At 44.6% G+C, this 27,092-nt stretch overlaps 1 protein-coding gene across 2 annotated transcripts in view; it reads right to left on the bottom strand.

The window, feature by feature from the left end:
- Positions 1-27,092, bottom strand: part of PRKCH (protein kinase C eta) — a 361,590-nt gene that overhangs the window by 118,718 nt on the left and 215,780 nt on the right. Inside the window, exons 13-14 of one of the 2 annotated variants that reach the window (XM_013967227.2) lie at positions 8,490-8,633; positions 5,820-7,106 (exon numbers count right to left, since the gene is read on the bottom strand). The exons of the other annotated variant lie outside the window; for it this stretch is intronic. Coding sequence (XP_013822681.2) covers positions 6,960-7,106; positions 8,490-8,633 — 291 coding nt within the window. The 3' untranslated portion in view covers positions 5,820-6,959. Of the gene's footprint in view, positions 1-5,819; positions 7,107-8,489; positions 8,634-27,092 lie in introns of those variants that run through there. 2 annotated transcript variants of the gene reach the window in all.

Consider the following 27,092-nt stretch of genomic DNA (forward strand, 5'->3'; position numbering starts at 1 on the left):
CATCTCCATCTTGCCCCAATATACTCAGGTTCTTCAGACCCACGTACAAGTTATATTTCTTAAATTTATTCCAGCATAGAGATGAGCAAGAGTATTATCTTTGGAGTCAAAAAAGTGAGTGGCTGACACCTAGCTCTGATGGTATCATTCAACAGCACATATTTCTTTAGCACATACAATGGGCCAGGTGCTACAGATACAATTATGTGGAATATAAGACCACAAAGCTGCTATACCACTGAATGGATTCGTTTGGGTAAACACTGTTACATCTCTAGATTAGAATGCAGGGATCTTTTAGGTTTTGTTTTGGTTTTCCAGCCACAAAAGCATGTAGACATATAGTTGATGCTTAATAAATGTTAGTTTCATGAGCGAATAGATCTCTAAGCTCCACTTTGCTCTGTGTACCAGAATCTCCTGAGAAAGCATGTGTAGTTGGAAAACAAAGTGGCCCTGTGTTTAACTTTTATTTTTGTGGTAGGTCATCATGTTTGAAATCTAAAATAAGACTAAAGGAAGAGATGAAATTTGTCTATTAATCCTAGGGAAGCAGGAATTACCTTAGGTTGCAGAACACTATTTCAGATTGATACTAATCTATTAATCACCATACTTTGGGTACCATTGTTCCTTGAATCCTGCTGGGCCACAAGGAAGTAAGACTTTGTCATGTATGTTTTTGAAGTTCAGTTATGTGAAACAGATCATACATGCCTGATCAACCAGTCTAGTAACCATCAACAAAGAAAACAAGATTAGACTTTCAAGACATGTCTTTTATGAATCCCTGTACAATCCTAATGATTAGTAACCCTTCCAGTGCTCATAAATTACAGCTTTAAATAATTCTGCAATTTTGCCTGTAATTACCTAAATAACTGATATCATCTCTTTATCTCCCTTGGCCTACAATTCATTTTATCAATGACAGTTGTATCCTTGAAAATAATTTTGAGAAAATAGAGAACTGAGTTGAGGAATATTGCTTTCTCTTTCATTTACAAGTACTATATTATCAATTTCTAGAAGAGGGCTTATCCTTCTTGTGATCTTGCCTGATGGTAACTTTAGAAAGCCTTTTTTCTTTTCACGTGTGGACAAGCTTGAGAAATATGAGGGGCAACCTCCACATGAGATGAGATATGGATATGTGATTTTTGGGGACAAGAGATCGGTGTGAGCCTCAGGGGGATTTGGGGGAGAGAGAGCTTGTGGAGATGTAGGGGTGTGCCAGGATGTGAAGGTTGCACAGAGAGGTAAGGTGGGGAGGAAATCTGAGAAATGGAGGTTTTGCATGTGGTGAGGCTAGTATGGAGTGGACATCTACTGATGGAGGCTGATGAACCATATTCCACTGTTCATCTGTAGTCTTGAGAGCCTAAGGCTGGAAGAACTTCAGAGATCATCCAGGCAATTTCTGACACTGTCAGATCAAATGACTGCTAGACCAGCTTCGGTTTCTAATTTGAGATGTCTCCAAAGAAGACTCCTGTTTCAGCCACTTGAATGTTGGACTGCACTCGGTGCCTACACAATCTTCACTTTATTTAGCCCGAATTCTCCCAGCTGTGGTGGCAGCCTTTGGAAGAATGAAACCTCTGTGGGTAAGAACTGCCTTGGTGGTGCGAGAAAGGGAGCTCTGGGTGGTCTTTGGGTGTTGCGTGAGGACAAGGGTGCTATGGCTCAAGTTCCAGTAGGAATACATAGGACTATGAGGTCTCTGGTTTTACCAGAAATCTTCATAGATATCTTCAAACAGAAAGAAAAGGCCCTGTGTTCTATGATTGGTTTCAAATCCTAATTCATGCCAGGGTGCAGTGGACATTGTGAGCACGTGTGTTCACCATGGTGTGTGTGCTGAGTGTCCAGGGCATGCCCAGCAGATGCTGGTGTTGGGCTGTGGTTCTGTGTTATCTGGTCAGAGTGAGTTGAATCCAGCAGAACAAAAGAATTCCTGAAAGATTTAAGATAAGAACCATTTTATGGAAAACCATGGGAACTTCCTAAGCCTCTTTTTTAAGGGTGAGCAGCACAGTTTCAAGCTTAACGCCGACTCTGCATGTCAATCAGGGTAGGACAGACTCAGAACATCCTAGAAGTTTTTGAAAGAATCTCCTGAGAAATCTCTGCAGGCAACTACTCAGGAAAGTACAAAGCCCTCCAACTTGGAGCCAGCATGGCATCCCCATAGGTGAGATGGGCAGCGTGAAGAACATGGAGGTCCCACTTGCCATTTTCCTGGAGGACATCACCTGCAATCTTCCCTTGTCCTCTGAAATAGCTGACGGTAATAATCGCTACCACTGAGCCATGGTGGGCAGAGCAGGCAGGGTAATACCTGACATAGCAGGTAGAGTGTGGGTAGGGGGGTGAAGCCGAAGATGTGGCAATACAAGGGATGGATGGCTTCCATTTCTGGGCCCTAAAAGAGCATGTAAGATAGGCAAATCAGGATTTTATGTCATCTTTGTGTTTTGAAAGCTGGTTGTATGACCCACTGGGCTTGAAAACCAAATGATAGAGGGAGGGAGAGAGTATAGAGCTGGCTTATTACACCCGGGAATAAAGAATGCAAAAGATGAGGAGGAGAGAAAGAGGAATTGACAGGGGAGTGGAGGTGATGGGGGTGCCTCTGGAACAGGAAGAAGCCGAGGGTGGCACTCTTAGCCGTGGTTCTAATTCAACACAGGAAGGAAGAGAGATGATAAAGCCTCATTGATAGCTGCACTTGGACCTGATCTGTCCAATGTGCACCTTAGTTTAGAGTGCCATATGACCACTTATGACATTTCCACTGCACATGTCTCTGGCAGTGTCAGAGTCTTATCCCTAGATGACGTAAAATGAAGAGTTATAGGACCTGGTGCAACTCTGAGCCAGGGGCAATCAGAGAGAGCTGCCTAGTCATTTTAAGTCAACACAGCCAGACAAAGCAATCAGGATGACCAAATCTGGGAACAGAGGGGACATAAGGCCTTACGGTGTTGGCCTGTGATACAGTCAAGGCCAGATCTGTGACTGGAATATCTTTATAGCAACCTTTACCCGATTAAGATCAACAAGTGATAAATGGGGTGCTTTTAATTTGGTCTTTTCTTTGTTACCAAATTACATCAGCTCTGTAGCTGTAAACATGCAGCTACCCAGGTGAGCCCCAGGCTGAATGTCCCTTTTCTGATGATTCCATGTTACCAGCAGGGTGGGTGGCCAAGGTGGGTTGCTGAAACACAAGGGCTCCTCCAGGAGGGAAGAGAAAGGGACGGGACCGCCCCTCACCATGCACTCTCACCTCCAAAGCTCAGAGATTACCTCAGGGGTTCACACAGGGTTTACAGGATCCAGTTTGACCCAGACTATTTCCTCTTCCTCAGGGAGGTCCAAGTCCTGATTGCATCATTCTGGCCTGCCCCAGTTCCTTGAAGGGACAGACACTGCGGGGTGTGGGTGAGCCACTCCAGGCCTTGACATGCAAATCACACAATTTCACTGCTGATAAAGGGTTCTACAGACCGGATGAGTAATACTGTCCTGCCCAGCTGGCAGTTTATCTAGCGCTCTCTGCTAAATCCAGTTTACACCCTTTTTATTGTGCTCAATACCTCACAAAAGTGGGAACAATAAAATTGACCTTAATAGAGGAATTTTTACAATTTGGGCTAAAACTAGGGACTCAGGAGTTAAACTGCCTGCCCTCAATCCTGACCCTACTGTTTCACTTGGGTGACTTCAGACAAATTCCTTAATCACTCAATACCTCAGTTTCCCCATCTGTACAATGGAGATGAGACTGCCCACCCCTTGGGGCACTGAATGAGTAAATTCACTGAAAAGTGTAACAGCACCTCATCTGTAGTAAACATGCAATAACTGTTATCCATTAGTAAGTGAAAACTCCTTCTGCAGTCAAAAGATAATCAACATGTCAGAGCAAATGCTCTATTTTCCTTTCAAACACTCAGGGCTGCATGGCTCATCGGGTAGCATGGAATAGTTTGGGAGAACAGGGACAAATGGGTGTGGGGATGAGGGAGAAGGGCGTTAAGGTCTCAAGACTTTCCAAGATTCCTTTCTGAAAAGGTGAGATGGTCTTGGGGGAGGGAGATGGCAGTGTGACCTCGTCTTGACCTCCACGGTACCCACGGAGCTCAGGGGACTGAGCAGGCCTGGCAGACTAAATATCCACTGATCAAACGGCTTGTGGCCAGCCCGCCTCAGGAAGTGCGGGCCCGTGGCCTTGTGATCCTCAAGAGGGAAGTAAGGTTTAGGAGGACAGACGAAAGATATGAAACAGAGCGCCAACTCCAGGGTCGAAGACTCTTTGAGTTTTAGGTCAATATCCTGTACCTCCTCTCTCTCCTCACATGTAAAAGAAGGATGGGGGCAGAAATGTTAGAAATCCTATCATTGCCAAGTCTGGCTGTCAGATAATCTGACAGAGTTGCAGTTATCTTAAAAGAATGGACTGAACCCAAATTAGGGGACCCAGGTGGCAGACTTGGGAATAGGGTGGAAAGAGGGAAGCTGCTAGGTCTAGAAGATACTGGGGTCCTTTGCAGGCCTGTGATAGTGGATTTTGTAAATGAGCACAGGAGGCCTGCTCTGTTCTTTGTGGTTCTTTACACTGTGGACTGCTGCTTCTGCAGCTAAGTCACTTCACTCGTGTCTGACTCTGTGTGACCCCATAGACGGCAGCCCACTGGGCTCCCCCATCCCTGGGATTTTCCAGGCAAGAACACTGGAGTGGGTGGCCATTTCCTTCTCTGATGCATGAAAGTGAAAAGTGAAAGTGAAGTCGCTCAGTCATGTCTGACTCTTAGCAACCTCATGGACTGCAGCCTACCAGGCTCCTCCGTCCATGGGATTTTCACGGCAAGAGTACTGTGGACTAGACCGAAGCTAGTCAGTCCCACAGAGCAAAAGGAGACACTGAGCTGCAAAGTTGCTACGAAAGCCAAACAGACCTTGAGTCCCTTTCCAGAAGTCTGTTGGATTAGATCATCCAAGATTTAGACTCTAGATTGGACCTACTCTTTACCAAGTCTGAAACTTTCAGGTAATCAACTAACTCAGCTTCTCAGATTCTCTCTTGTTCTCGGGTACAAAATGTACCTTGGTGCTCACACTGGACAAAGTGGTAGAATGAGCAGCTTGCCTCACAGGGGTATTGTGACGACCTAGTAAAATTACATGAGTGAGTATATCGAAGAATGGCTGGGAGTGAAATATAAAGGGAGGCTTCTAAATATTCTCTTCATTTAAAAGCCATTTTCCATCTTGGAATACAAAAATGAACCTCTAACAGTGACTGTCATTACTGCCCAGATACCCCTTGGCTCCTCTGTAACCCCCAGTCCTGTATGTTGTTCTGGCCCATCTGGTGTGAGCACAGGTGATGCGTGTTTCTCCTAGGAGAGGCAGGTAAACAGTCAGCACTGCCTCCATTTCTCCCTTCCCCTCCTATGGCAACCTTGGAACCTGCATAATCAGATGGCATAGTGAAGAGCAGGAAGAGGGCTGTTGAACTTGCTCTCACTGGATGAGAAATAAGCAATTACCATGTCTAGCTACAAAGAGTTTGAGGATGCGTCTGTGCCAGTGAGGCTTGGCCAGCATTACCTACCCTGACTCAGAACGAAAGTTGTGGTTACGAAGAGACAGGCCACATTCATTTAAGTGACAAACACAATGGGATGGCAACCCTTGCTCTCAGGAAGTTGCTTTGAGTCAAAAGTTCTATGTGTTTTGCTCAAAGCTTATTTTAATTACATATCTCCTCTCCTAGTGGGGATGGGACAAATCCTTCTAGACAAGTAAAATCGCTTTTGTTACAAAATGCATTTATTTCAGCCAGATAAAATTCTCCAACTGCATACATGGGTACATATGATAAGGTCCTTCTTTGATACATGTCCTGCTTATAAGAGCCATTTCTAATTATTAAAACACATAACAAACATCTTTGTCTCTTAAAATATAATTTAAATAACTTGCTAAGGTATAAGCCATAAGTCTGGTCATGGACCCGAGTGGAGAGCGGTTCTCCAGTGATGAGAACAGAGCAATATCGGCACATTGCCTCCACGATGAGATGCCACCAGTCTGCAAGCTGCTGAGCTCATCCGCTGGTCAACCCACCAAGTATTTGGATAGTTGCTGTTGAGGCAGCAAGCTGCCTTCAAAAAAGTTATGTGCAGACAAAGGATGACGTAGGCAACGTGGAGAGGCATTTCACAGAATGCACACACCTTTCGGGTAACTTAAGGATAAAAGCTTGGTGAGAGCAAATCTGTTTACACTGCTGGGTACTGCAGCGCCGTCTCACTTGGCACTCAATAAATATCTATGAAGTGAATGGAAAGATAAAAGAATAAGCTGCAGCAGTTGCCTTGATGTCCAACTGTTGTCAAGATTGGGCTTTATGAGCTTTATGGACACTATTTCTTGTTCAGAGTAAGTCATTCTATTTGGAAAGCCATCCCTTTCCTTCTCATCAAGTTCTTCATGAGCATTTAGAGACTTCTTGCAGACTGCCAGTATTCAGGGCTCATTGGCTTACAGAAGAGCTGGGAGTTGGGCCATACAAAGTCTAGGTTTGTCCCTTGAAGAAAGAATGCCTGAGTGACTTGGAAGTTCTAGGACCTGGTTTATTCTTCACACCTTTTCTTCTTTTGGCTCCTATTAATATCCTGAACCTGAAGTAGCCATGGAAATTCAGAGCTGAGCAGTGTGTTTCTTCATGAAATCTCATTTCGGTATCCACTATTTCTAGGACCCTGGCTCCTTCAGAACTTGAAGTGGTTGATCTCTTGATGTTCCGTCCTTCACAGAGCTCTCCACCTGTTCCCTGAAGGTAAGGGCCTTGTTCTAACGTTGACACTGAGGAGTTCCCCACAGAGGAAATTCCTGGAAAAATCTCTCCTTTTGCTTCTCATACCATCTCTCCCATTCACCACAGGCTATGGATGCAACTCTGGAGAGACAAAGGAAAAGTTTCTAAACTCATCCTGGTTGATCATAGGAAGATGTCCCTCATCAATTGGAGTTAAAACCGGTTCTTCCTTTATGAAGTCAGGGTCAAAATTACTGACGTCTTCTCGGGATTTCTGTCAAAAAGGAAACAAGGAAACTTTCAGGTTCTGTGCATGAGGCTTATTAATCTTCCGTGGGACTTAGCCCTTGCCAGTGAGTTCAGAGGATGGCCCTGCAACTCTCTCGGCAGCATTATTTCCAGGTATGACAATTGGTTAAACAGTGCTTTCTACTAATTCTACTGCATTGTGTATTATTAGGGCATTTCTAACTGCCAATTCACTAGCCTCATAAAAAGCTTGCTGAACAGACCAGTCTTAGGCTGGGAAGCTAAGGAATTAACTTGCTCACCTGACCCAGCCAGCTGGTTCACCCTGTCCATTTCGTGGACAGGTACCACTGCTCAGCAGGCCAAACAGGGGCCCACAAGACAGCAGACGTTATGTAAATTCACACTATGTGATTGAAGAGATTTTCCTCAAAGACTTCTTGGAAATTCTGAGTTCAGGGAACAAATGCTTCTTACTTCACTCACCAGCAGATTCATTCTGCCCTGCTGGCAAAACTTCCCCTCCTCCCAGAACAGCTGGCAGGGGGATGCCCATGAAAGGAAGTGGTTTTATGCTCCGGGTGTTTGGTATCTCAACCTAGCAGGCTGTTACAGATTAAGCCAATGACATATGGAAACGTGTATTTTACATCTTTATAAACTAATGCTGGAGAGATCATTTTTACCATTGTGAGATCTCTCACTTTTCTTCCTGGAGTCAATATTTCTCTCTGAGCATCCATCGTCCCCCTAACTCATGATGTACTGGAAGCCCAGTTTCTCTGCCTTCCCACTGTGGTTCTCTTGACTCACCCATGAGAAACAGCTTAGCTCTCAGTCTAAGAGCTGGACCCCTTCAGGAATGCCGCCCTACTTAGCTTCCTCCCTTGGGGAGGCACGCACAGTTCTCCCAGTATTTCCTAGACATAAAGGACTTGGCCTCCTTTGCCCTGAGCCCTGTGCTGCAGGGGCTGACACAGACCTAAGCTCTCCAAGCCAGGGAGCCAGGCTCAGGGCCCTGAGGTGCATTTCACGTCCTCTCTTCTTTCCTGGGGGCTTGGGAAAGGCTCCCTGATTAAGGAGCATAAGGAAATCAGCTAGAACAATGAATTTCTCAACCAAACTCTTTTGGGTAAACCTGGAAAGTTTCAAGGCCTCTTCAGGAAATTTTAACTTGAGAGGTTGGGGCCAAGGCAAGCAAGAGGTAAACACTTTTTGAAATGTAACCCCCGGCACACCGAGAGCTATTGCCTTGGGGGCAAGGAGGAGTCCTGGATGAGGCTGCCCTGTAAAGCATCTGGCTGAACTTCCAGTCTGGTCATTCCCTCGTGGACCATCTAGCTGCTCGAGTGGAACACTGAGACAGTTTTAAGAAAGAAGGTCTACTCAGGTGGTCTCGGACACTTACGATTCTGGGTCGGAAAGGTGGTTCTACTTGGCGATGGTTCAGCTGGGTCCAGTCGATTTCCTTAAAGAAAGGGTGTCTCAAAATGGCATGCTCACCGCCTTGACTTGGGCTGCCCAAGCGCATGGTGGGGTTCTTGGTCATGAACTGAGAGGGGGAGAAAGACAGTCAATCATACAATCACACACAGTAAGGCTGTCACAAGACGGTAGGCATCAACCCTGGCAGAGGAGATGATGTGAGGCTTCATGGCTGATCTTGCTTAACCAGCTGAATTTTCCATCAGAGGCGGCACAACCACTATGAATCACCCCGTCAAGGCGCAGTTGCTCGTGTGTATTTCTGGCCTTCCCCACTTCCATTTCAGACGTGGCAACCAAAATAAAACCGAAGAGCCCAGTTTTCTTTCCTGTAAATACCATGTATTTTTTTCCCCCCTTTAAAGAAAAGAAACTCTCTATAAAACAGTGTGCCTTTCTCCAGCACTGCAGTTGAGAACAGCCGGCAGCTTATGAATGGGGCTACTTTTCGGAACAGCTGTGCCATTTTTCTGAGCGACCTGACCAGCCGGCCAGGATTCCCGCTCTCTGACAAGACCACGGAGAGAAGAGAGAGAGTCATTATTCTGACGCTCTGGGTGAAGGAGCCGCAAGGGTGAGAAACTTAAAAGTTCTGTGTTCAGGCTCCAGGAAAAACAAAGTTGGACACTTTTATTTATGCAACAAAGATATTATAGTTTTGACTGAAGAGTTTTTTTCCTTCGAGATGTTCCCTTCTCTCCTGCTGTTCCATTTTGAAATGTTTCATGACTGAGACTCTTGCCACATAGACTAGAATTGGAACGCATTGCCACACATTTAAGGATTGTGTGTGTGTACCCATCCTCTGAATTTATATCAATTGGGCAACTTCCTCACAACCGACCTCCTATCAAGATGTTTTGGGCCAACTCGCCTTTCATGAAGTGGTCAATACAGGCATTCTGATCATTTCTGGACCAAAGACCAGTACAGGATAATTCACTCTTCATGGCAGGATGTCATTTCTAATTTTAAAGACACATACTTTTCCATTATCAAGAGAAAATGGCCTTGGATAAAAACTTTTCAAAAATTTAAATCAAGTTATCTTTCATTGAATTTATAACAGCCCCCAAATATCCCTTTCCAAGTCTGGTTTAAGAACATGAGGCAAAAGTAATGAGCAGAAGTTGATAACTTCCTTGGAGTGGAATTTACCCAGTAAATTTGAAAAGATCCTGAAGGTGCACATAAGAAAGGGTCGGGTTGGGAGATGACCAGCCCTGCCGTGTCAGGTGTCCAAAGCTGCCAGACCTCCTGGATTGCTTTAGGTGAGTGTGATCAGGTGGAAGGAAGAGGCTGCCAAGGTCCCTAAGCAAACTGACAGGAGAGACCTCATAAAGTGCTACAAGAGCTTCAAACGAGAGCTAGTAAAAAATGATGGAGTTTAATGGTTTCTCCTCTTTCCAAGAGACGGGGAATGAAAGGCCTGGTGGTGCTGAATTTGGAGGTGGAACTCTAAAGTAAAAGCAGCTTTGAGAGGTTCGGAGCAGTGAGCGCTCCGGGCATGCGGGGTGGTCAGCAGACTTATAGGAAATGTCTCATAAACAACTCCATTCTGGAAGAGCTAGGCGCTCGTGCTGTGTGGGCTCTGCCTAGATAAGTGTGTGCAACTCAGAACGACGGGAAAATACACACACCGAAGAAACGAGTAGGCTCCCTTCTTAGGAAAGTCAATGGGATACAATCCCTGATGGAGTAGCCGTGTCTGTTCTAAAAGCTAATTAACAAAAGACAATGCTGCAAAAAAACTCAAGCTACAAGGGCAGCAGAGCAGAGCCAGATGGCTTATGGGAAACTCCCAGGCCTGCCAACGGTGTGAGCAGAGGACACCTCGTGAATGTGCGGGTACAACTTGTTCTTCTGGGCAAGAGGAACAGTGTGGGGCTCTTGGTGCCAGGGTGGCAGAAGCCCCAGTGTCTGAACGCCTTTGCCCATTCTTTCCTGCCCTGGCACAGAAGCCAAGCTTCTAAGGGGCACTGTGGAAAGGCACTGAACAGAGAAAAGCAGACCAAGGCGTGGCTGTTCTCCCCTGCAGACTTCATCCCTGTGAACAGAGTCAGGCAGAATGACGCTTTCTACTAGTTTACACTTAGAATTCTGATAATGTTCTTTCAAATGACCAGGCAGTTTTGTGTTAACTTTGAATATCTTGAGCCCTTTAGATACTGCCATCCTCCATGTGGAAGAAAAAAAAAAAGTTCAATTTATAAAGGTTGCAGGTGTCTATGCAAGGCAGTGCACTAGGCTTCGTGGTGGTGGGGGGTGGTGCAGGCAGTGCACAGATGACAAGGACAGTGTCTCCCCATGAAGGAGCTGATCGAGAGAAGCAGGCAGAGGAGAGCCCGCTTTAACTAACCCAGCTGGATAAAAGGAAGACATAGTCAAGTGCAGCAGAAGCTTCGGAGAGAGACTGGGCCACTCGGATTGGGGGGCTGGTGGTGAGAAGGCAGGTGGTGGCCTAACAGAAGAGGGGACATTTGATGACATGAGGTGGATAGAATTGCCACATGCCTGAGAATGCAGACTGGCATGGCTGCAGCGAAGCACCCATGACATTGGGTGTTCGGGCTGGCATGAAAGGACAGCTAAGGAACCACGGGGGAGCCAGCAAGACCTGTCTACAGTTTATAATGTGAATGATGTAAATGATGGGAGCTGCCCTTGATCTAGGAGATGACTCTAGCCACGACATGATGGCTAAATCCCTAGAAGAGAGGGAGAGATACATGGGGGTGACTATTTAGAAGGCTGAGCTCACTGCCAAGAAAACATACGTTTGGAAACTAGAGTCTCTTATTAGTGAAAGGAAAGGCAGGGAGCAAGCCCTGGAGGGCTTGTGAAAGAAGAGTGAGCAGACTCCACACTGCCTGGAACTGGGGGGCAGAGAGAAGAGGGCGGCCAGGTCCCAGGGTCCTCTTTGGATGTTGAGTGATGGAAACGGGTGACGGAAGAGGAACCAATTATAGTTGGGAGTACTGGTGTCAGTAGAAGTAGAAATAGGAGCAGCGATGACTTTTGTCAGAGGAATAATAATAAGACATAATAAACATCTACCATTCGATCATTTCTCAAGACCTGACAGATCTGGGAAGTTGGTGAGCTCAGCTTTGCATCTGTGATGTGCAGACATCCACCAGGAGGAGCCTGACCAGGGTGAGAAGTCTTGATTCTCAGGGATGATGACGACATTTGGTAAGATAGAGCTGAGGCTGGGAGGGAGGCTGGCATGCAGGGAAGGTGGACGTGGAGGGAGAAGAGAATCGAGGGCAGCCCCAGGCCACAGACATTTTATTTGGCCCATGTAGAGTGTTTGAAAATAATTTTAACTAGTCAAAGAAGTAGCATGAAAGTCAAGTTTTCCAGATTCTCTTGGGAGATGGAATATTCTGGAACACTGGACCTGTACTACTTCCTGGTGAAAATGACCTGAGTTGAGCATGGCTGCCTCCTTGGCTGGGGCACATGACCCCTGGTCCCAGCACTCCTCACAGCCTCACATCTGGCTCCATATATGCCTGTGCTGGCTCCCAGCCCTGGCACAGGGTAAGAAGGCCAGGGTGGCAGCAGAGCTCATGAGACAGTCAGAGGAGGACAGAGATCATGGAACAGAAACTAGGAGGGGGACCATTTCAGGGAGGAGCAGGGGGGTAACCTCTGGTGCTGAGGGAACAGAAGGCCAGTTGAGGGGGGGCAGGGTTATAGCTCCTCTATGACTAAGTCCCACCCCCTAGCAAAGATGCAAAGATGGGAGGTTCAGGGAACACTGAACATCAGTCCCAGGCCTGGAATCTTTCTTGGCACACATCAGTGGAGCGGGCTGGGGGCAGAGGGGGTGTGCATCCCTAGGTCAGGCCCATGGTCCCTTAAGCACCATGTTCCTGCTGCTGTGATGGTGACAGCACCATCCCGTTGCAGAAAACTTTCTCTATTTGCTTATGTCCCTACTGGACCCGAAGCCAAACAAGTTAACAACCATGGTGTTTAGAGGCATCACTCATCCATGTCTAAGGTCATACTTAAAACTTGCCTCACCTCAACTGACCTTCTCTCTGACTGTGGTCTCAAAAGGGGAAGTCAGCCCAGGAGGAAAATAAAGTGACTCCATGAAAGATTTTGGATGCATTTACTAAAGGAAGCAGAATGTTTGCTAGGTTCAATGAAAGTGTTTTATAAGCTGTAAAGAGTGAGAAGGCCAGGGTGGAAAATCTGATTCCACCTCGAATGTAAGTCTGCAGCTAACTGGAGATCAGGGGCAAGGAAGTGTGAACACCTTTTGTATTCCCCTTTCTCCTGAGGCCCTCATGAAAGTGGAAAGAGGGTCCTAAGGAATCAAAGCACACCTGCCCAGAGAATGAGAAATGACAGTTCCTTCCAGGCTGCAGAGAAGGCAGGACCAGAGTGGGAAGCAGTCAGCCAGGTGCCCCGCCTGAGGAAACACAAGTGATATGGGCCAGGTCCGTCCAGGAATGTCCTGCAAAGCCTCCTGCCAGCCAGGGATGGGTACATAAAGGATGTGAGAGCTCCTCTGATATGCAGGCACAGAGGGGAAGTGGTTCGGCTCCTCAGCTTCATTACTGTGTTTGGATGCCAGTTCCCCCATAAGCTGTGTGACCTTGGACAAATGTATTAACTTCCCTGGACTTTAGACTCCTCAACTATAAAAGAGAGATTTAAAAAAAAATTTCCTCATATTACGATGAGTAAATGAATGTAAAATACCAGCATAGAACCCTTAATCAATGCTAGTGAGTTTCAGCAAGCATCTTGTTAAACCACTTGGAGGGCCATCCTGTTCTACCTAAATGCAGGGGCATGGACTGAAATGCCTCTCAGAGAGGAATATCTGAGCTGAGCCTTGGCCCCAAGGTTTATCTGGCTCTGTCTCTCTCTGCTATTCTACTTGGTAGCCAGGAAAAGGGCACAAGATCTGTTTCTGCTTTCACAGTCCTGGACTCCAACAGGGGGGTGGTAGTGATGGTCTCGGGAAAAGCAGCAAAAATTTCTCAAAGATTGCTTTTCTGACAGCAAAGATTTCTAAAGACAATCTGAAAACAATAATACAGATGATGCTCAGGTTTTAACGTGCAGTTATATCTGCTTTAACAACAGAAGGGAAGTGCTGAGTGCATGGTGAAGAGAGCGCTGGAACACCTTCTTGTAAATCTGAGATCAGACAGTACCTGTTATGTCTTGTGGGCTCTGCTACACCTGAGGCGGCTGTGGGTTTGAGTTGTCAGATGTTCCAGAGGATAGAGTTCAAACTCACCCTGTGTAACAATGCATCTAGAGATAGGATCCAAATGTACTCTGAAACTCATTCAAATGTACGCAATGATTGAAAGTATTTTTTCTTTCGGAACCTGATTTCATAGGAAGCAGACTAGTTATATAAACAGAGTGATTAATAAGATTTTCTTTCAGGAGAGAAAGAACACTGTATTTTCTACTTAACAGATGGATCTGGCTGTTGAGCAAACAAAACGACCTCTTCCTTCCATTCAACTTCAGACCAGAGGTCACAGAGCTGGCAGTTAGTGCTGGGGAGCTAAGGGGGCATGCCACAGAACATCCCCATAGTATTCCAGGGAAAGACTCGTAGTTAGGAAGAATGAATTTTATGGTGCTACAGAGAGTCCTGAGGCAGGAGAGCAGAGAAAGAATACAGGGCACAGAACAGAATATGGCCATGGCCGTGAAGGCTTCCCCCCTGTCGAGGGCAGATAACATGCGGGCTTGCATATGGTGCAGCCACTGGGGTCTGTGTGTTTTGCCGCTGTCACAGGTAGAATCTGACATCATTATAAAGACTAGTCAGGCACCTTTTTCTCTCACCCCGCTTCCAGCGGGCTGTGGTGGTAGGGCACAGACCCGAGAACCACCTGTGCCAGCAGCGCCATGTGGCTCAGGGCCATGGTGAGAGGGATGAGGTTGGGCACGGAGTCAGCTGATGGGGCAGCATGGGAGGAAATGCAGATTAGGAAACCGAGAAACAAACAATCCAACAAAAAAACTGGGCAGAAGATGTACATAGACATTTCTCCAGTGAAGACATACAGATGGCCAAGAGGCACATGAAAAGATGCTCAGCATCCCTAATCATTAGAGAGATACAAACCAAACTACAATGAAGTATCACCTCACATCAGTCAGAATGCTGCTGCTGCTGCTAAGTCGCTTCAGTCGTGTCCGACTCTGTGCAACCCCATAGACAGAAGCCCACCAGGCTCCTCTGTCCCTGGGATTCTCCAGGCAAGAACACTGGAGTGGGTTGCCATTTTCTTCTCCAATGCGTGAAAGTGAAGTCACTCAGTCACGTCCGACTCTTAGCGACCCCGTGGACTGTAGCCTATGAGGCTCCTCCGTCCATGGGATTTCCCAGGCAAGAGTAGTGGAGTGGGGTGCCATCACCTTCTCCGCTAGTCAGAATAGCCATCATCAAAGAAATCTCCAGTAAATGCTGGGGAGGATGTGGAGAAAAGGGAACCCTCCTACACTGTTGGTGGGAATATACACTAGTACAACCATTATGGAGAACAGTATGGAGGTTCCTTAAAAAAATAAAAATAGAGCTACCATATGATCCAGCAGTCCTACTTCTGGGTATATACCTGGAAGAAACCCTAATTTGAGAAGACACCTGCACCCCAGTGTTTACTGCAGCCCTGTTTACAATAGCCAGGACATGGAAGCAACCTCAATGTCCATCAACAGAGGAACCATAAAGAAGATATGGCACATATATGCGATGGGGTATTACTCAGCCATAAAAACAATGAAATACTGGCCATTTACCGCAACATGGATGGACCTAGAGACTGTCATACTGAGTGAAGTCAGACAAATATCACATTGCTTATATGTGGAATCTGAAAAAATGGTACAAATGAACCTTTTTACAAAGAAACAAGTCACAAATGCAGAAAACAAACTTAAGGTTACTGGGGGGCGGGCAAGGAGAGAGGGATTAATTGGGAGATTGGGACTGACCTATACACACTACTATATATAAAACTGATAACTAGTAAGCAGGTTTGTTGATATTTTTCATCCTGTCTATGGTTGGAATCCAGCAGGCTGTTCATGGGCATATAGTTAATTCTTAATCATTGCTCTTAACACTTTGCCTTGCCGATGTTTTACACTCATTATAGCTTCCCCTGAAACCCAAGCTATCTCGGTAGCTTCATTACAGTTATGTTACAGTGTTGGTTAAAAAAAGAGGTAAAGGTCAGAAGCGAGTCTCAGAGAAGGAAGCCCAAGGTCAGGCACTTGTGCCAATGCCAATGTGGTTGGCCAAGATGGTTTTATTCCTGGCAAACCAGTCCCAAGCAGCTCTGAATGATGGCGAGGGTTTAACTGCTCTCCTGCTGCTGCTAAGTCGCTTCAGTCATGTCCGACTCTGTGCGACCCCGGAGACAGCAGCCCACCAGGCTCCCCCATCCCTGGGATTCTCCAGGCAAAAACAACTCCCAAATGTTAAAGGAAAGGGAAGCTCTCCTGACAGCTATGATCCTCTAAACACAGCTACTGAAAGGGAGCAAGACCCGCCAGAGGCTTAGTACACAATGTCTTCATTTCCCCTTGATGAAACCCAGTCCAACGCCCTTCTTTATTCTGGATACACATTGTCTTGGGTGTCCAAACCAAACCTAGCCATCACCTGCTAAAAAGGAATGCTGTGTGATAATTGGAAGTGACAAATTAAACAAAGTGTGCTACTTCTGTTCACTAGACTTTTTCCAGCTCAATCTCTTGGGACCCACAGACATCAGTTAGCAAATCTCTACATAGAAAAGATTTCTAGGCTCATTTTATAAAATCTGACATTTTTATCCTGTTTGAGATATGAAGATTAAAGAGTCATGTGATATTAATACTTCATTTTAAAAAATCCTTCATACTGCTAGCCACAGATAAAATGTAAGTTTTCTAAGAACAGAGGTCCTAACAATGTAAAGTGGGGGAAGGAAGTTGAGAACAGTAACTTTAATAACATGGCAAAAATGAAGTCTCTAGGATGATCAGCATTTTTCTGCCTTCTGCCTATACCAGCCTGGTCTGTCTGTGAGTACATGACCCGTTTCTATAGTGTCAGTTTCAGTAAGAAGCCCAAAGCTCCATTTCCTCCTATGGGAACTCCAGTCTTGGCCACGGGCAAGCACTGCCAGGCTGCACGATAACCATCCTCTTTTTAAAGGATCTTTCGGTAACTGACTTTTGGATTCTCCCCGCAACAGTATTTGAAAAATCGGCTGTAATGGTGGAGAGCTTGCTCCTCTGCAAGACCCTGGCTTCCCTCTGCTTCCTCGGCCTCCCCCTGGCTGACCACCTTTGGCTACTGCCTCAAGCATTCCCAGCTCTGCGAGGAGGGGAGCAGGAAGTGCTGAGGAACACGCTCAGTGCCACTCCGGTTAACTGCCTGGTGACAGGTGTGGGACACACTCAGCATTAAAAGAGGAGCCCTGATTACTTGTGGTTCCCTCTCTGTACACAGAGGTGAGTGAGACTCCTGCAGACAATGCACAGAGGGATGAAATCTGATCGGTGTGATGAAAGATAAGCCCACACGCAAGCATACACTTTAATTTCTGTGAAGCTCAGAAGCAAGAGCACTATAATCTCCTTCTGAGGCCAAGTTTACAGTGCTTCCTGAACTGACAAAGGTGACTCAGGAGAACGCACCAAACCCCTTTCAGCACTTATTTAACCTGGCCACCTGTGTGAGAAGGAGAAAAGGGCGTTGACTAACCTGAGTCAGCACTGGCGCCTTGTGATCGCTCACCGGAGATGATGGAGCCCAAAGGAACGCTCACCTCAGGGAGGCCTTCACCTTCCTAAGCTCTGGGGACTCAGGAGGACTGCCCCCGCCAAGCCTCTCTGGAGCTGATGAAGCCAAAGTTCAGTGCAACTGCCGAAGCTCTGAGCAAACCATATATTTTCTTCTGGGTCATGATTATTAGCATTTGGGGATGACTGAATACCAGTTTAGGAAACTCAGTGACACCGTGGCCAACAGAAAATGTGTTTATACTGAAACCAAGTAAAAAAAATTTTTAAATCATCTCTAAGGTCAGCAATCTAGAAAGTGTACATCTGTTTTTCACACAAGAGCGCGTATCTTTATTTATCTTTTCTCTGCTACCTTCTGTGGATGTTGCCAGTTTTTATATAACCTGTTGAGAGCGGGGGTAGGAGAGTTTTGCTTCTGGAACATGCATTTAACATAAACCTTCACAGAGAAGATGAGACAGGAGAGACAAAAGGGCAAGTGGGAAAAATAGTCTTCTCTATTGGAGTGGATACTGTGGTTATTTTTAGTTGTCAGGATCACTGCTTAATGACTTGGGCTTTTTATGTTCAAGTAGAAAACTGGGCCCCAAACTCTGTACTCCGCTTCCCCTCCCCCACTGACTCTGTGCTCCACGGGGAGTGTTCTCCCCAGCAAGTTCTCAGCCCTCTCTCCACGTTTATGTGAACTCTGGGGAGACCCTTGAGTTTTTGGTGTAAGGCTATTCAGTCCTGTGGTGGGGGTAAAGATGATGAACGGCAAGATGATGAGTGAGGCAAGGAAAGGAATACGGGGTTAGGGGTTCAGCCCCTCCCTCACCGTGAAAGACAGACAAGAACACCCCTCACTCTGAATTCAGGGGACTCACTGATGTTATCACGCCATACAAGCCTCCGGGTCATGAACTTCTATGATTCTACGGTGTTACATAAATGCGCATCCACATAGTTTCTACAGACATGGGATAATAATAATACCTTCTATTTTAAAGTAAGGCGACATTTAGAAAGCATTTCCTTCTGAAGGAAAAAAAAAGGGCAGGAAAATATCCAGAAGACGCCAATTCCAGGAATGCTGCTGACCTTATGATCCACAGGCAAGACTGTTGGGAAATCTCAGGAAGCCAAGTAGGGATGACCCACCACACTGAGACAGTGGTGAGAGCGGATGTGAAGGGCTGGCTCAGGGATCCTGGCCCTTCCTGCCTCTCCCATGGGGAAGGGCAGACCCAGCAGAAAAGGGTCACACGCGGAGATAAGAGGAGCTGCGTGGGCACGGCTCACCCGTGGGCGCTCTCTCCTTCTCTGTGTGTTATCTGTTAAAAATCCCTCTTTGGGGTGCCCTCAGGTACTCAGCTTGGGAGTGGGAGAGGTAAATTAGGAGTTTGGGATTAACAGATACACACTATATAAAGTGGATAAAAAACAAGGACCTACTGTATAGCACAGGGAACTATATTCAACATCTTGTAATAACCTATAACAGAAAAGAATATGGAAAATGATATATATTATATACATTACATATATAATATATATATATATATCTGAGTCATTCTGCTGTACACCTGAAACTAACACAGCATTGTAACTCAACTACACTTCAATTTAAAAAAAGCATAAGAAAAAAATTTTAATTGGAAAAAAAAAAAAAAGGCTCCTGGGAAAACAGAAATACAGCTCTCTCCAAAACAAAAAGCTAACACAGCCTCATGTACAATTAAGCACTTAATAATCTTGATGATGTTGGTGGATGTTCAAAGAGAGGATGAAGATAATGACAGCTCTCAGCGTGCTGTGAAATTACTACTCATAATTTAATAATACTAACACCTTCTGCATTGTGCCTACCACTTTGAAAATGCTTTCATGGTGCTACCCCATTTGAAGTGGGTACCAGAGGTGTTATCATCACTGCCTTAAGGAATAAAGACTGGGCCGCAGTGGCAAGTAGAGGTCTTGCGACCCTCAGACTAGTGTGTGTTCTTTCCATTCTATTATGTGAGGTTGCTTCCCCTGCCAACCAGCGATTTAGACAAACTGTTTTTACACATCCTCCATCTCTGAAATTCTGTGTTTAAGTTTCTAATGGTCACCAAGCTCCATGACAAATGATTACAATCCAGAAGAACACGGATGACTTCCTGATAGTTTGGGGATTATAACACCCAGTGGAGTCAACATTAGGAACTCTTTTTTTTTAATATACTTGATGTACAATGTTATATTAGTTTCAGGTGTACATCACAGTGATTAAAATGTTTATAGATTCTATTCCATTTATAGTTATAAAATATTGGCTATATTCCCTGTGGTTGTACAATATATTCTTGTAGCTTATATATATTTTATACACAGTTGCTTGCACCTCTTAATCCCCTCCCCTTGTCTCGCCAACTCCCCTCTTCCCTCTCCTGCTGGTAACCACTAGTCTGTTCTCTATGTCTGTGAGTCTGCTGCTTTTTTGTTATATTCGCTAGTTTGTTGTAGTTTTTAGATTCCACATATAAGTGATATCCTACAATATTTGTCCTTTAACCTATTTCCCTAAGCATGATACCCTCGAGGTTCATAACATTAGGAACTTTTGAAGTCAGTAAGCCCCCAGAATCACAGATGGTTACAAAATCCTTGAGAAAGGCCTGAAGTCCATATTTTTAAAGGAAGCAAGGTATTTTACCTTGATCTGGAATTGCAAAACAAAATGAAAGTTCGTGCAGAGTCCTTAAAAATGTCTCAACCTACCTAGCTCCTAACAGATGCATTTCCCAAGCCCTCGGTTTTCTGGCCGAGGACTAGCACTGAACCCGGCTAGCACTACTCGGAAGACTGTGAGCATCAGTGTCTGAGGAAAGCATACTGCGAAAGCACACTGCAATAGCCCTGGCCTATTTCACAAGTCAAACTAGCAGAAAGGCTTCAGAAGAGATGTTTACACACCCGAAGCCATTCTTTCTCAACCTCCTTAGCGAATCCTCTTCCACTGTCACGCCTTCAACACTGGTGTCCCCAGGCCCCCTCTTTCACTCTTCACCCTCTCCCCCCATCCACATCTGCTCCCCTGCCACCTCTCTCCTGAGCTCCAGACCCACGGGACCAGCTGCAAGGAATAGACCACTTTCTGAATGTCTCCCGGACCCCTCAGAGGTCCCACGTCCCAAACTCATCTTTCCCAGCCCTCACCCTCACCTAACGCACCAACGGTGGAACTGGTGACTGCACTTCTTTGAACACACATGCTCTGCTCCCCTCTGAGTACTTGCACAAGTTAGTTCCTCTGTCTAGAATATCCTTCCCCTGCCTGCCCCCTGCCCCCCGCCACCCCGTCTACCCTACTGAACCTTTGTTTCTCAACGCCCAGCTGAGACGCTGCTTCCTCTGCCTTGTTCTTATGTGACTTCCCTGTCCTTGACCCCAGAGAGAGCTTTGATCATTCCTCCTTGGCAGTGAGCTAAGTATCCGTTTACGTGTTCTCATTCCTACGAGGCTGTGAGCAACAGAAGAAGCTGTGTCTTTTCAGCTTTGCTTCCAGGCACTTCACACAAGGCTAAGCCAAGCGAAAGCTTCTGACAAGTATTTGCTGGGTGGAATGAGACAGGGGTCCTAATTCCCTCATGTATCAGTTTCTCTTACGGTCACAGGCTCATCTCAGGTCAGTAGAGAAAGACTCAAATGCACAGTCTTTAAATAACACTAACATTCTTATCCTAAACGTTATATCTTATTTTATGGAAAGTTAGATGGTTGGCGGATTCATGCTCTGTGAGTATTAAGTACATGGCACCCTGGAAGCTTCCTTCAGTGGCTCATGTTTCTAGGACAGTTGGAAAGAATCATATCAGGGAGTTATTTGGGTGCTAAACATGTGGGGCTCTAAAGGCAAAGGATGCTTATTAATGAAAAGGAGAATAAAAATGGGGAGTGGCCAGGTGTAGGCTAGCTCAGAACCCTGGACTAGGAGTCAGAAAAAACTGGATTCTGATCCCAGGGTATTTCCTCCTCACTGTGGTATAATATCGGAGAAGGCAATGGCAACCCACTCCAGTACTCTTGCCTGGAGAATCCCATGGACGGAGGAGCCTGGTGGACTGCGGTCCATGGGGTCGCTAAGATATAGAACACAATATTTACCTTCGTAGCCATTTTTAAGTGCACAGTTTAGTGGGATTAAGTATATTCACATTGTTGTACAACCATCACCACCATCCATCTATAGAATTTTTTTCATTTTCCCAAGCTGAAATTTATCATCCCTTAAACTCTTAACTCCCTACCAACCCCTCTGCCAGCCCCTGGCAATCACCATTTTGCTCTTATCTCTATGAATCTGACTACTCTAGGGTTCTCATGTAAGTGGAGGTCCCTTTGTATTTGGTTTATTTCATTAAACATAATGCATTCAAAGTTCATCCATGTTGTAACAAGCATCAAAATGTCCTTCCTTGCCAAGGGTGACTAATCCATTGTATGCATATAACACATTTTGTTTATCCATTCACCTGTTGATGGACACTTGGGTTGCTTCCACTTTTTGCTACTGTTTAGCCGCTCAGTCATGTCCAACTTTTTGTGACCCCATTGATGCAGCACACCAGGCTTCCCTGTCCTTCACTATCTCCTAGAATTTGCTCAAACTCATGTCCATTGAGTCAGTGATACCCTCCAACCATCTCATCCTCTCCCTCTTTTCCTCTTGCCCTCAGTCTTTCCCAGTATTAGGTCCTGTTCAGTGAGTTGGCATTTCACATCAGGTGGCCAAAGTTTGGAGCTTCAGCTTCAGCATCAGTCCTTCCAATGAATATTCAGGGTTGATTTCCTTTAGGATTGACTGGTTCTTGCTATCCAAGGGACTCTCAAGATCTTCTCCAACACCACAGTTCAAAAGCAACAATTCTTTGATGCTCAGCGTTTTTATAGTTCAACTCTCACATCCATACATGACTACTGGAAAAACCATAGCTTTGACTATATGAATCTTTGTCAGTAAACTGATGTCTCTGCTTTTTAATATGCTGCCTAGGTTTGTCATAGTTTTTCTTCCAAGGAACAAGCGTCTTTAATTTCATGGCTTCAGTCACCATCTTACAATGATTTTAGAGCCCAGAAAAATAAAATCTGTAACTGTTTCCATTTTCTCCCCATCTGTTTGCCATGAAGTCATGGGACCACACACCATCATCTCCACCTTTCTGAATGTTGAGTTTTAAGCCAGCCTTTTCACTCTTCTCTTTCACCTTCATCAAAGGCTCTTTAGATCCTCTTCACTTTCTGCCATACGGGTAGTATCATCTGCTTATCTGAGGTTAATGATATTTCTCCTGGCAATTTTGATTCCAGCTTGTGCTTCATCCAGCCCAGCATTTCACATGATGTACTCTGCATATATGTTAAAAAAGCAGGATGACAACATACAGCCTTGATGTACTCCTTTTTCGATTTTTGAACCAGTCTGTTGTTTCATGTCCAGTTCTGTTATTTCCTGACCTACATACAGATTTCTCAGGAGGCAGGTAAGGTAGCCTGGTATTCCCATCTCTTTTAAGAGTTTTCTGGTTTGTTGTGATCTACACAATCAAAGACTTTAGCCTAGTCAATGAGGCAGAAGTAATTTTGGGGGGAATTCCCATGCTTTTTCTATGATCCAGCAGTGGATGTTGGCAATTTGATCTCTGGTTCCTCTGCCTTTTCTAAACCCAGCTTGTACAACTGGAAGTTCTTGGTTCATGTACTATTGAAACCTAGCTTGAAGAATTTTGAGAATAATCTTGCCAGCATGTGAAATGAGCACAATTCTACCTTTTAGATTTTGTGAATAATGATGTGAACACTGATATACAAATATGTTCAAGCCCCTGCTTTCAGTTCTTTGGGATATACACCTAGAAGTGGAATTGCTAGGTTATATGGTACTTCTAAGTTTGATTTTCTAAGAAACTGCCTGCCATACCACTTTCCACAGTGCCTGCACAATTTTACATTCCCGTGAGAGCTACACAAGGGTTCTAATTTGTTTGGTTGTTTTAAGTAATGTGCTGAATGGCCTTTGGTGAGTCACAATTTCTCTGGACCTCAAGTTTCCTCATCTATTAAATGAGGGAATTGGAATGGATTTGGAATAAAAGATTTTGTAGGTTTCTTCTAGGAAAAACAAAAAACAAAAACAAACAACCCACTATATTGGTCTAATTAAATCAAGTTGCAATTAGAACCAGAAAGCAGTTTGAATGGTTTGTGAGGTATGACTTGCTCCTTAAACCCTCTTCTTAATACAATAAGTAGAATCATACTTTTTCAGAGAAAAGGGCAAAGAGCCTAAAAATGCACCCCGCTCTCACTGATGACATTGGCATCTGCTTTCTGAGCATCTAGTCTGTGCTCAGCACTGTTCCAAGTATCCCCCTCGCATCATCTCTGATCCCGAGAGTACAGATGAGGACGAGCCGAGGCATGGCAAAATCACACTGTGTGCCCAAGTTCCTGCAGCCAGCAGGTGAACGAGCCAGCATCTGCCCTCGGACAGCTCTGCTCTGCAGGCCGTTTCCACCACCAGGCGCTGACACTTCCCTCCTGGGTGCTTCTCCCCACGTCTTGAGAGCTCCTCAATGGTTTCTTCCTTTTCTTTGATCAGACTTCTGTTTAAATATCTCAGCCCTCTGCCAAGAACAGCTGAATTTCCTCAGCTACAGCATTTAAGCCTTTTATTTTTAGGCCTGGGGGCTGAAATGTACAAAGCTGTCTCCGAAATCCTCTCGGTGAATATGTTTTAGTAATTTTCTCTGACATCTTTTTCAGTGTTTTTCAGAAAATTGCTCTTAAGGTATACTCCTTGAGGGAGGAAGAAACAGAATGCTTACCATGTCCCTGCATGGCTTACATGTACTAATTCACTGAATCTGGGGAGTAACCCTGTGACATGGATTTTATTACTTCAATTTACAGATCTTTTGAGCAAGGACACAGATTCAGAGAGGTGTGTTAGCTTGCCAAGGTCACTCAGCCAGAGCATAACACAGCTGGGAGATAAGCCTGCCATGGATTGAAACCTGAGCTGCTTCGTTCAGGAAGATGCCCAACAGAGAACACAGAGAGCCACTTAAGAAAGTCAGTGCTCAGCCGGTGACACAGCATCATCCACTGAGCTGCTGGCACTAGAAAGGGGCCAAAACAAAGGGAAGGGAAGAGGTTCACAGCTTCCCAGAAGCGAGTCTGCAGGGAGAGGGAACAACTCAGTCCCCACTGAAGAGCAAATTCTCGCGAGGCACCAGAGGCTGTTTTCTCCCAGAACAAAGATTGCGGAGGCAGGATGCTCCTAGATAACATATACACTAATTACCAGCAATGCTTCTATATATATCAAAGATATAAAGTAATTGAGAGAGGGATAAATGAGGGATTAACATACACACATTACATATATAAAATAAACAACAAGGACCTACTGTACGCACAGGGAGCTCTACTCAATACTCTGTAATAACCTGTATGGGAAAAGGATCTGAAAAATAATGAACACGTGTATAATAGACTCACTTTGCTGTACACTTGAAACACAATATTGTAAATCAACTATACACTAGTAAAACTTTTAAAAAAGTAATTGGATCTATCTGGTTAAATATAAATCATCTTAATAGTTCCATGTGAATCTTAACCTTGCTTAGTAGCTACTCTAGGTTTTATAGGGATTGGGTTAAAAGGGGTGAAACCTGTGTCTCAGATTTAGTGGGGAAGAACTCTCTGAAGAGGATTCTAAATGCTAAAAAGAGGTTGAGGACTTCTATAACAATTAAGAGAAGCAGATGTGGGTGATGGTCAGCTCAAATGCTGATGTGGTCTCTAAAGATTTCTCCCAACCTGGATTCAAAAGGTATTAAGTGTTTATCAGAGAAAGACTGGACTGGACTGTTAATCCTTAAATAGGAAACATTAAAGTTTCTTGAGGCACAGACTGACTTTTGTTTCCTACCCTTCATGGTACCAAGCACAATAACTTTTATACACTAAGGCCAACAATGCATATTTCCTTATGGCATGAACTAGCATTTTCATTTGAATTATATATAACTCTGGGGTCTTTCTTTTAAATAGTAGAAAAGCTAAATCAGCTGTGGTAATTGGACTAAATATGTGCGTCATGAAAAACCATTAGTACTGTGATGGTGGTCACTGCAGGCGACAGGGGATTAGCATGCCTTGGGAGTCAGAGGACCCCAACTCCAGACCATAGAGTAATAACGCAAAAGTAAGCCCAACTCTGCAGCACAATTTGTTGTGTCATCATAGATTAGGTCATCATAGGTAGCTGGGGCCAGGTAGCTGAGGTGAGTACATTTCCCTTCCAAGGGCTGAGAAATTTTAAGGCATAAATCTATAAAGATAAGCCCTTCTCCCTGATTTTTTATTAATGAAATTATAAAAGCCACATTCTCCTTAGTCTAAATTTTCTACTAAATATACAAATAAAATTTCTTATGAAAACAGGGTAGATCGAAGACAGTTGGTAGAATCCCAAAGTACTTCACTTTTATTTCTATGTGCAAGTAAAGCTTCTTCAATATCAGGAGAGCACCAGTGCCTGAACTTGAGAATCAAGTTGTAAATTATGATTCACTTGGGCAATATTTGCCTGAGAAGGATTTCTGTGATCATTTCCTGAGAAGTGGAGACTTCTCAGGGACAATCATGCCATCAGCCCCAGGACAGAGTGATCTGTAAACAACATGTCCTTAAAATGACACTAATTATATGACTGGAGATTTCCAGAGAGACAAGTCTTTCACCAACAAAGCTGGTATTTCCTGAATTTAGTTTTTTTTGTCTCCAATCACAGGAAGTGATATCATTTGGGCAAAGTAATTTTTATCCCATAGATATCCCCCAGAGAGAATGGATTATTCTGATTTTCCCCTATTTGAAGAATATTCATCTTTATTCTCCCTGTGCATATACTGGGAAATAATAACCTGATGTCCTAATAGGGTATTGACCCAAATTACGTTATTCTCTTATTACACGTTAACTTTTTTTTTATAACTTTATACTTTACTGGTATATTCAGGGTCTACAGGATATATAAGACTGTAAGGACAACAGGTGATGTCATATACCTGGTAATAAACAATACTAAAAAATTAGTTATCATTCTGTACATTAAACAGTTTCCTAGAATCAGAAGGTTATTGGCACTTGGCAGGGCCCCGGATCAAAGCCCTGGAAGAATTTCGCTTTCTTGTTGGTTGTTCCTTCTTAATTTTTTTCTGGTTTTCTTCATCTATTTCTTTTTAAAGCTTTTTATTTTATACTGGAGCACAACTGATTAACAATGATGTGATAGTTTCAGGTGGACAGCAAAGGGATTCAGCTGTCCATACAGATGTATCCATTCTCCCCCAAACTCCCTTCCCATCCAAGCTGCCACATAACATTTAACAGAGTTCCCTGTGTTACACAGTAGGATCGTGTTATCCATTGTGCATATTACTTGTTACTTTCTTATTTTCAACATAAAAGCATCAAATCCACATTTCTTCCACACTTGAAAATAAGGCTTCCATCACATTGCCTTAAATGCATAAAAGAAAGACCTTTGCTACACGCTATTCCACACTGCACCTAAATTGTGGGCCTGGTACCTGACCTGCACAAGGACCACATGGAAGCAAATGAGATCTTGCCCAAGTCTGAAAAACGTCTCCTCTCCCAGCACTACTGGAAAGGCCCCTTCATCCTGCTCCTT

The sequence above is a fragment of the Capra hircus genome, chromosome 10 (genome assembly GCF_001704415.2).
Source record: "Capra hircus breed San Clemente chromosome 10, ASM170441v1, whole genome shotgun sequence".
Taxonomy (NCBI): Eukaryota; Metazoa; Chordata; class Mammalia; order Artiodactyla; family Bovidae; genus Capra; species Capra hircus.